General features: G+C 38.7%; 1 protein-coding gene across 2 annotated transcripts; it reads left to right on the plus strand.

Moving 5' to 3' along the window:
- Positions 1-785: 785 nt before the first annotated feature.
- axdnd1 (axonemal dynein light chain domain containing 1) lies at positions 786-10771 on the plus strand. Of its 2 annotated transcripts, XR_005232780.1 has the most exons (27): positions 786-1051; positions 1267-1424; positions 2242-2345; positions 2637-2730; positions 3160-3245; positions 3345-3401; positions 3619-3727; positions 4048-4169; positions 4319-4459; positions 4644-4748; positions 5147-5267; positions 5441-5542; positions 5615-5781; positions 5921-5987; positions 6427-6661; positions 6810-7014; positions 7469-7562; positions 7759-7949; positions 8174-8264; positions 8377-8517; positions 8688-8759; positions 9068-9100; positions 9790-9891; positions 9983-10074; positions 10197-10327; positions 10417-10555; positions 10688-10733. XR_005232780.1 is itself a non-coding variant. In XM_025005374.2 (26 exons), the coding sequence occupies exons 1-26, from the start codon at positions 994-996 to the stop codon at positions 10479-10481; spliced, it is 2943 nt and encodes a 980-aa protein (XP_024861142.1). In that variant the 5' UTR covers positions 786-993; the 3' UTR covers positions 10482-10771. The 2 variants fall into 2 exon arrangements, 1 of the variants encoding a protein (XP_024861142.1); XM_025005374.2 differs by having other exon boundaries at positions 10417-10771.
- The last annotated feature ends 73 nt before the right edge of the window (positions 10772-10844 follow it).

A 10844-nucleotide genomic window follows, 5' to 3' on the forward strand; every position in this document is an offset into this window, starting at 1 on the left:
TTACTTTTTTAGATATATCGATATGTAATTTTGAAATGCGGGTATGCACTCAATGTAAACAAAGCACTTGGCTGAATTTGCAGACAACCCTGTGGAGTCACATGACTGACCAACATTAGGCTGATGGTAGCCTGTGCAGGTAAACAAATATGGCACCAAATATAGGGACAAGTGTAGAATCAAGGAAACAATGTTTATGTAAAAAAATATAAAAGTAAATCTTGTGCTTAACATGAAAAAGATTTTAAAAAATAATTTACTTTCAGGCACTTTAGCTGTTTCTATAGGTAAACAATGCACCTGTAGTTGAATGGCGTTCACAAATTTTGCCTACAATTTTTGAATTTTGGGATACACTAACCGTCAACATGTGAAAAATATTTGGTTATTCTAGGATTTGCGTTGAATTTATTGAATTGTGGTGATTAAAATCAAATAGCATTTATCTCAGTCAAAATGTGAGAACTTTTATTAACTTAAAAAATACTTTCATTGTATAAAACAGCTAAAACTAGGCTACTGATATGCGCAAAAAATTTAAAATAAAACTTTAGGAAACAATACAAAAATACGGAAGCGTGACTAGCGCAATCCTTACGCGCATGCGCTAAATGTACCCACTCAAATCGGAGAAAAACACCTAACCAAATTGCTGCACATTTTTTGTGTTACGTAACGTGGAGATGGAACTGTAGTAAAAGCGTAATATTTAAATACTAAAAAAACATTTATTACGTAGAGGTATTAGCCTATTATTCAGATTACATACACAACAAATAGCAGATATCTTTCAGCACAGCCGAACAACCAATGAGTGAGCAGCTACGCGTTTCCATAGCAACGTGGTTTTGTTTTTTTGTTTGATGGCTTTTTAACTTTGTTTTTTAACAAAATCCTTTCACTTCTCGATCCAAATTGCTCGATCAGAGTTGCAGAGTGTTAAAATTACAGACTGAGAGTGCCACCTGCTCCGTAAAGTGACATAAATTCAACATGTCCGGGTTTACACGTTTACAAGGACCGGAGCAGCCAGCGGACACCACCGACGACGGTAAATTATTCACGTCCATCAAACATAATGCTGCTGCTCGACTAACAGACGCATTATATGGAAACAATCACTTTGTCTCTATTGACGGAAAGCACAGGCTATTCCTAAATAAAGTAGATTATCATCACTTCAAGTGATGGATACACATGAAACATACCATATAGATACAAAGTCATACAGTGTATTGGTTTTAGTTTGATTTATTTTTTTCTCAGTGGAGGATCTGAGTATTCAAGTGCAAGCAGAAGGCAGAAACAATCAGCCGGTTCCTGTCGAACACCGGAGGATCCCTGATGAGCTCCTGGTCAGCCTCACCTCCACCTTCAGCAACAAGAGCTCCAAGAGACCCACCGCACATCATCTGCACTGTCAGGTACTCCTCTGCTTCCTACTGACAGGACATTACACTCCATAACTTATCCACATTTATTCAACATGTACTTTTTTCTGCACCAAAGGATCTTATGCTCCATTTTCCTGCTTTCTATATCATCAAAACCGGGTTTTTTCAGCCTCAAACTGCAATCAAACTTATATAAATCTTAAAAGATACCACAGTATGTTAATAAAGGAAAAGTAAAAGTTTAATTGAGGGTACCAGGCAGAAACCATACTCTCACTGAGATGGCACAGAATAAGATGTGTTATGTGCATTATTTTCCCTCAGCAACACACTTTAGAGGTGTTTTTGGTCTCTTTTCTTTCTGGCATATTTAAAGTTGGCAATGTTCATTTAATTTTCATCTAATGGATCACAAATTAGATGCAGTTCAAAAGATTAAACTTTCTGAAATGCTGATATCCAATAAGTCATTAGAATTTTACAGTTAAAATACAAAAGATAACTAAACCAGCAGCACCATTCACAGTGTTCACAAGCAAGATACTTATTGACCCAACAAAAGAAACCACTGAGTGAAAATCTTTTTTTTTTTTCAGTACAAAACTTTTATCACAGTCATCAAATCTAAAATCCATGGCAGCCGTGGCCAACTCTTAACTTTGCTCCAGTTTCTGGTTGAACACTACATTTACTTCCTCTGAGTGAAAAAGGAATCTCCATTTATGCTAAATGTTCAGTTATCAACAAAATAGTAATTTGTGGGCAAAGAGGTTGTTAACTGTTACAACGAGCTGGCTATCAATCATTCTGTGAGGCATTTGTTTTGATGTGCTGGTTTTGTACGCAGGACTTTGAAATCAGACGTTCGGATGCAGTCTGGCATCATCCGCTTGGACGCGAAAAATATAAATACTTTCTGGAGCAGCCGACGTCCCTGACTGGAGCTGGCAGGTCAGCTCGACAGACAACAGGCAACTGTTGTATATAAACTATTTTACTGCTCATGGGATTTATTTATTTATTAGGTAAATTTGCAGACAGTAAGCTGAACTTACTCCGATTTGTTTTGTTTTATCTGAAAATATATCTCTAATTACATCATTATTCTGAATAAAAAATACAAAACAAAAAGCAATAATTTTGAAACTAATAGGCTAAAATAACAGAAATATGAAGTATCTTTAAAAAAATAATTTTTCTGGGCAATCAGCAGGTTTTTCTTTATGGCCGATCTCCATGTAGGGATATTTCCTTCCTCTGTGATGCTGTGGTTACTCAGAAGAAGACTGCACCCCTCCCACCAGTGAGGAACAGGAATGGCTCTGGGGAGGCACAGGTGAGCTGCCTTAACTCGTTTTTTTCCCCTAATGTGTGTACCTGTCACACGTGGTGTCACAAGTACAAAAGTAGTGCATAGATCAGTTTCTCTAGAGCATGAGAGAGTAAAAAAAAAGAAGCAATATTAAAGGAATTTATGTGGATTTGACTATGTTGTCCAAGTCCATTTCTCGATGTAACCTGATCGTAAATTAAAAGCTCTCAAAATTTTAAAGTGTGCCCTGGCTGTGTTGTATAAAGAAAAGAAAATAGCATCAATCCATCCTCTTACTCTGAGTCAACACTTGGGATGAGGTCCTCACGAAATAGATATATATCATTTTGTTACTCAGTTACTCAAATCTGTTCAAATGTACATTTATCGTCTCTTATCTGTATGGAAACACATATACAGTATCTAATAGAAGGTAATATTTGTTCCTTTCAGAACTTGACTGTGTCAGAAAATGTCATCCCAGAAGAATATCACATTGTGAAGAACAAAGGGATACGATGCCTGGAGTTCTACGAAGAGTGAGTCTGCGTCCTGATGCTCGCTGCGCTGCCGTCCACGATCACTGTCCAAGTGGAGCAAAGTTTTCTGTTCATTTTCATGCTGTGTCTGTTCCACAGTGCATTCACAGTGCAGCTGAAAGATCAGCAGCAGAAGTTACGAGTCCTTCCATCTCTGTGAGTACAACATTAATTATATAGACTCTTAGACTCTTTACCAAATTGTCTTCACTGACAGATCTTGCGACCTGAATTGGTAACAGTGCAGGCTAATAATAAGAATATAATAGTATTTTTATGAAGGAGGAAGCATGTGGGCTAAAAAAGGGGTTGAATGTTGGCAAGTAATCCAGGCTGTGTGTGTTGCTGTGTTGTGTGTATCTTCTGTGTCCAGGAGGCCCAGTGGCAGGCTGGAAGTGGTCCAGCTGATGAGGATGATGGATGACATGCTGGAGAAGGCCGGGGTGGATCAGCAGAGCGACGAGCTGACCGAGCTCTGCCAAGTAGGTTCTGAACTCTTGCAGCTGACACAAGTGCTGTGCTGCATTCATGTACAGAAAGGACCCATTTACTAACACAACTCGAATAAAACAACCCACCAAAACGAATCCTGTCTGTAAGAGCTGGCTGCTCACAGTCAGCAAAGAGAAATCTGTGATGAGGCACTTGAGCTGCTTTTGCTCAGGTTTAAATGTTTATTTCATTCAAATTATGTTATACAGACAAAAAGTGCTATCAGTGTGTTTATTTAGTGATTCTCAGCTGTATCACAAGAATACATGAAACTTCTTAGAGACTTCACTCTATATGACTTGTTTCACAGGTTGAGGGTCTGCTTGAGCTGGTGAAGGTTGAGCAGAACATCTACAACATTGTTTTCCATGAAGTGATCAGGCAGGTGACTGTGGGCTGTGTGGAGAGAGGACAGCTTCTCGCCAAACTCAGGTGAGCAGCCGCCACATAAAACCTGCGTGTCTCATGAGGGGAGTTCATGACACTTAAGACTTAAAACCAAATACTATAATAATAAAGCACGTTTTTTAATGGTTTGGCAGGCCTTTATCCCAGCGACGTGTGTTTTTGTTTATTTCTAGACAGCGGTACCAGTCTCTGCTCGATCGAATCCCACGGCGTCTGAAGGCTTTACATGCTGAGGCAGTGGCACAGCGAGCTCTGGACCGCCGACTCACTGAGGAAATCTACCGAATCAAAGCATCCATCGAGCTGCTAAACATGTGGGTCAATCTTTAACAAACTGCTCGGGCCAGACAAGTTCAATACTGTGTGCTCAGAAGGATTTTGATTGTTCTGTCTTAAGAAGAGATATGAAATGCTTTAAATTTGAATTGTTGCACTCATTATAAATTAGTAAGTATCAGAGAAATGTTTATCGTCTCTTTATGTGTCTCCTCTTCACAGGGAGCTATCCAAAATCAGAGACCACGATGCGTTTGTTTCCCAGCAGGTGGAGCACGCTCATCAGAAACTGGTCGATGCCTTCGGAGAGACTCACAGCAGCTCAGAGTCAGTCTGACTAAAGAACGAAATTTACCTCCGATTCATTCAACCCAAATGACAAATTCATCAAGTTTATGTTTCGCAAAATTGATCAGATTTATAAACCTGGTCAATGTAGGTGAATGATTGGCAGCTCCAGGGCCCTTTGTCAAATAAATTAAACAAGACTTCTGGTTAGGAGTGATATTAATGCAGTAATTAATAATAAATTGTAGCAGACATATTAGCACATTGACTTTGTTATGCACTTATACACAGTATTGATTACTGTATCTTTAATTTAGAGTTTTACATAAACAAGCTAAAAATAAAAGACATTTTCCTTTGAGTTGGATTGAAAATGTGGAATCATATGAAAGAGCAGAAAAGTGTGATGTGTCACATGATGAAAGTGCCTTTCTCAGTGTGGTCCAGGCTTACCACGACCTGTATGAGCGGCACAAAGCTCGGCGAGAGGCCGAGCTGCTCCAGATGACTGAGGAGCGAGACTGCTGGAGACAGATCACCGTCCAGCTCGCCGTGAAGGTACAGGAGACCAAGATGTTGTCCTTCTAGTTCTTCTTTCCCTTTCTTCTGGCACCCTCACAAATGAAAGAGTTATAGGTTAACCTAATCTGTTTTTGTAAGTAAAGAGAAAGCTGTTAAGATTGGTTTTAACCTGAAGGGTTAAGGTTATTTTGAAAGAGTTCTTCTTTCAGCTGATCAATATGAAGAAGCTGCATTTGGTCAGTCAGCTGCATGTCAGTGAGACAAGCTGGTTCCAGACCTCCAAGCACTGCCTCCTCTACCTCTCCTCAAAGGTAAAAGTTGAATCCCACAGATGAAGATTGTTCGGTTAGAGCCTGACCATGCCAATGCTCCTCCTGCTGTAGGATGAAAAAGATCTGCATGTTGTCCTGAAGTTAACCGACTACTTGAAGGAGCAGCTGATTGCTCTTGTGTCCGGGATGAAGGAGACTGAGCATGCTCTGTGCACTCAGATCACTGCCACGCAGCAAGGCATTGCCAAGTGGCTGTCTGTCTTCAACAAACAGAATAAGTGAGAAAGCATTAATGTGCCGTTATTACCTGTTTTTATTAAATAACATAAGACAAAAAACAGACGTCTAATGTTTATAAAACAGCACTTTCATTGGCACTTAAAACATCTAATGTGTTGTTTTTATTTGTGTAACAAGATGTCCTGATCCAAAATACGGCAAAACAGTTGAAGAGATTCATTCTGATCTGAGGCAGTGGTCAAAAGTAAGATTTAACATTTCTTTACTTTGTTTGTGTATGTTTTTATTTTCTTTTTGTCATGAATGTTTTTTATCCAGCTGAGGTTTATTTCTTATTCAACAGAATTTCTACTGTTCATATCATCATATGTTTGATCCGTCACCTCTCTGAAGTGATTTTGATCAAATTTGTCACTTCATCATCTCCCATAATCATCACATGTCCAGTCTAACTTGTCTCATGTTCTGTTTGGCATGCTGTCATCTGTCTCAGATCTGTCTCATCACACATGTCAATGAGCAGATTTTCTTTTTTGTTTTTGACCAAAAGTATGAAAAGGTTTACTAACCAGTGAGGATGTGGCTTAAGGATCAAAGTTGAATGCAGTGGCCAGTTTGGCTGTCTAAGTTTTGAGGAACTGAGTCCAATTAACAGCAAAGATTTTTATGTTTTGTTCCTGCAGATGTTGGCCATCCAATGTGACGAATACCAGGGTGAAAAACAACTTTTGTGTCAGCAGAAACTAAACGACCTTGACGAAGTCCTGGAAAAATGGCTATTTTTGAGCCTTCAGCTCTTCGACAGACACCCTTCTCCTGATTTTGAGGCCCCTAATGGTCAGCGGGTCTTACGAGACCTGGACAGGGTCCTATCTGAGCACCTCAAACAGCTGGGCGTTCAAGTCAGTGAGGAAAGTGGTGAGAGCAGACAGTCATCATACACTTACACTCACACACACATTAATCATAAGATCTTTATTACCCCTTTGTCTCTTTTTGCCTTAAATGTCACAAAGTTTCATTTCAGCAAATTCTGAAGATCCAGATGAACTGAACTGTCTTTCAGTGATCCACAGAATCCTCGTGTCCCTGGTTGGGTCGATGGAGCCCTGGGTTTCCAAGACTGCTGCTGTGATTGGCCTGTCTGTGTCTGAGTGGCTTCAGCTGGAGGAAACGTTGTGTGAGTGGCAGAGTTTGGCTGCAGAGGCATTAATGCACTTTTCAGTTGGGCAGAAGGAGAACAAAAGGAACAAGAATAAACCCGACTTATTGTAAGTGTTACTGTTTAAAATGAGTAAACTCGTTTTCTGAAAACCATATTTTAAATGAAAGATTTATTGGGCTGTCAAAGTCTTCATTTGTCAGCTTCTCCAAAAAACCTTTGTGCAATTGAGGATCATTTGAAACAGTTTATATTTATGTTTTTATAAACATTAGTCTGTTTTATTATGTCTTCATAATTAAAGAGGAGAAGAAGTAAACATTTGCTTATTTTTGTAGAATAAGTTTTTCCACTTTAATTTCTCCAATGAACTCTATAGTTTTATCTGCTGATAATTTACAAAATAATTTTACACAAAAAATTCTCAGAACTAAAAGTTTCTTAATAGTTTTATTCATAAATGATTTAGATATGTATAGAAATTAGAACCACATGTTTAAATTATGACTATTTCTCTGTAGTTTTTAAAAAATATTTGTATCTACTTTTGTTTGTTCAAACAGCATCCAAACAAAAAAAGTGTTGGATGACATTCAGGAGTTCACAAACAACCTGTCCAACTTCACTGAGGGTGAGAACAAGAAACTAAAAGAAGAAGTGAGTTTTAATCTTTTTCAGTAAAAATGTTGAAGGTTTTAAAACTTTCGAAAAGTTTGAAGCACTGCCTCAAATATGAGCCTCATATCTGAAGCACAACTGCAGTTATTGTACTTCTAACTTTATGCATTCAGTCCCTTATTTAAGGACTCCTTTGTAAAGTTTTGTCAAGCTGTATTGTTGTCTGTGCTCCCAGGTGACCTCTGTTGACACGGCTCAGATTCAGTGGATGTTGAATCTGTTGCTGGTCGTGGTACCTGACTGTGGTGAGGAGCAGAACCACGTCCAGGATCCTGACAACAGCATCAATGACTCACTGCAGACTTTGAAGAAAGAAGCCAAGATGCTGTCTGAGAAACTGGTCTTTTTATCCAGCTATATAACCAGGTACCAATAGTTTCAGTGGTTATCTACTGTGTGCAGTAAAGTTTGTTTTACACGACTGGTAGCCGTTATTAGGTAACAAATGTGTTGATAAATTCTTTGCGGAAGTAAAACAGCTCAGTAATGTTGCTTTTAAAAACAGCTTTCATATCTGAGTTTTGGACAGTCAGCAGAATGAACATTTCTCCAGAATGTGCTCCTCAGAAAACATTTGATTTGGCCTCTAGGTCGTGCAGCTTGATTCTGGAGGAGAAGATGATGTTGGATCCGGATGAACCTGAGTGTGAACATGAGATGAATGTGTGCAAAAAGCTGCAGGTAAATGACTGAACTGCAGCTGGTCCCACACATGCACTTCAGTCAGTTTATGTTTTCTAGTTTTGGAGTGCAGGTAGACGATGGACATTTAAAGCTTTAATTGTGTTCACAGAGGGAGTCTGCTAACTGGGTGGAGACCTGTGAAATACTGCTCACCAGCGATCATGGTGATGCTGTGAACCCGACTGTCAGCCAGACTGCGTCTCTTCATCCTTTCAACACCGGTGATGCAGCAGACAGCATGGAGATTCGGGTCAGGATTCATCTCAAACTAAACTGTTAATCTGGGTGATGACTGAAGAGAAGTGGGATCAGAGTTTCTTAGCCACATTAGCTTCTAGAGGAGAGAAAAAGGTCAATGGTTAATGTGTGTGTGTGTGTGTGTGTGTGTGTGTGTGTGTGTGTGTGTGTGTGTGTTTACAGGTCAGTGAACAGGCTTCAGTGGAGCTAACACCAGATGATGTCAGAGATGAATCTGAGGCAGACCCAGAGGAGGTAAGCCACATGAACAATGAAATCATCCTCACAGAAACAGAGTTTTCTCAGTTTTTATGAACTCTCCTTTTAGCTGAGCTTTACTTGGAATGAGCCTGTCATTGATCAGCACTTTATTTATTATAAAGAAACAAAACAAAAAGATTTAGAATTTTAACTGTCCTTTTACTGTCAAATAAAACATTTTTGTTTTCTGTGACGTCCGAACGTCAAGCAAAGAAGGTATTTTAAATCAGTTGAACAAAACTAAATAAAGTTTTATCCTAATATTGATCATTACAATAAGTTTTACTCTCATTACTTAACAGATGACTGCTGAAGATCCTCAAACACAACAAGAGGTACGTCAGATTTACTTGTTAGCTTTTAAAACAGGTTCTTGCTTTAGATAATTGTTCTTTACAGTATTTTTAAGTCATGCTGATTTATGGATCCATTCACTACAATTTAAATGGATCAAATAATTATGCTTTTACATTTTGTAGTACATGTTGTTTAATAAAAAAGTGAAATATTTTGATCATCATTCACATGTCTGAGTTGTTCACAACGCCACCAAATTGTTGTTTCCTGCCCTCCTGGATCTTTCACCTGGTTTTATAGAATAATATTCAAATATTTAATATCTCACAAAAAATTAAATCTGAAAAAAGTTTGACTACTGAAAACAGGGGTAAACTAGCTTTATATAAAGTTTCAACACAGATGAGGGCTGTTATGTTTTTATATACAATAATAAAAAAGACAAAGTACATTTTTCTCATAATGTACTTTACTTTTGTGGGATTGCTTCTGCATTTAAAGTTACAACATTTACATACCATCCTCTGCATGTAAGCATCTTTACAGTGCTGTACAGGAATTCTTCCCAAAGTTAAGGATATTTATACTTCATCCAAACACGGCGTAGATCATAGAGCTTTGTGTGACAAAAGGAAAGACGAGTGAGAGTTTAATGCATGTAAAGGAGTCACTTTATGTTTCCTTCTCAGACTGAAAATAAACAAAGGGTTTCATTGTTGTCCTGCAGGGGGCGCTAACAGTTTGTGAGAGTCCTGTGGTGAAGCTGATCAGCTTTGATCAAAGCATCACTCAAAAGAGGCTGGGAGAGAGCCGTGTCCATCTGACCGGGGTCAGACAGCTCACACCATACCTTCTTCACTTGTTGGTGGCAAAACTTCTCTTGTAGCTGAACTTTGTGTGTTTGTGTCTCTTCCTGTCAGATTGATGAGCCGGTTCTGTCTCCAGCAACAGAAGAAGACCAGAGAGCTTTCAGTGATCTCAGCCTATTAGCAATACTGCAGCAAGACCTGATGTGGGTTTGCTTTCTTTATGTTCTGAACGTTTTTATTCATGCATTTATTATACTGCTAATATTGCTCTTATAAAACCCATAATTTATGTATAATTATGCACGAATCTCTAAATGTTGCTCAGTGATTCGGACCTGCGAGCGAAAACTGCTGAGCGGCGGGCGCTGAAAGCTGAGGAGGCCCTGCATGCAGCGCTGGACAAGATTCAGGACCTGGAGAGAAAACTGCAAGCCGGACCGAGTCCGGAGCCTCAAAGTACTGAAGGAAATCTGTGATTAAGATAAGTTAAACAGGAAAATGGAGGCGCAGCTTTAAAGGTTATAACCTCTTTCTTTGTGTTTCAGAGACAGATATAATCACACCATCGGTTCAAACCTCAGATGAAACCAAACCAGCCGAGGATCAGTGACCCAACATGGGGTCACATGACACTGTGATGACTTCTTCATTTTTAACTTTTCTAGTTATTTTTTCCTGCATTAGGTCAGAGAGGAAACTCTCCTGTTTTCTAGCCAGTTTTTCAAAGTAATACACAGAAATTAAAAAAAAAAACAGAAATTAACTGTTTAATGACATCAACTATAATCTGATTAATATCTCTTATTCTGTCTGCAGGGGCTGTTTTCAGTTGAACACAATTCAAATCTCTTCTTTTCTTCTGCATAAATACAAAAAAATAAAAGTTCTGAAGACATTTTATCAGGTCTTGTCTGTTGTGTTTTTTTTATTTAACTAAACTAGAGAAATATTTGATAAATTTGTACAAAAATGA

The sequence above is a fragment of the Kryptolebias marmoratus genome, linkage group LG24 (assembly GCF_001649575.2).
Source record: "Kryptolebias marmoratus isolate JLee-2015 linkage group LG24, ASM164957v2, whole genome shotgun sequence".
NCBI classification, from domain to species: Eukaryota; Metazoa; Chordata; class Actinopteri; order Cyprinodontiformes; family Rivulidae; genus Kryptolebias; species Kryptolebias marmoratus.

Bases quoted from the DNA above. Each gene is read 5' to 3' on its own strand.
- axdnd1 (XM_025005374.2), top strand. From the start codon at position 994: ATGTCCGGGTTTACACGTTTACAAGGACCGGAGCAGCCAGCGGACACC. The intron at 5,988-6,426 runs GTAAGATTTAAC...TTGTTCCTGCAG, and splicing joins ATCTGAGGCAGTGGTCAAAA to ATGTTGGCCATCCAATGTGA. The intron at 10,328-10,416 runs GTACTGAAGGAA...TTTGTGTTTCAG, and splicing joins ACCGAGTCCGGAGCCTCAAA to AGACAGATATAATCACACCA.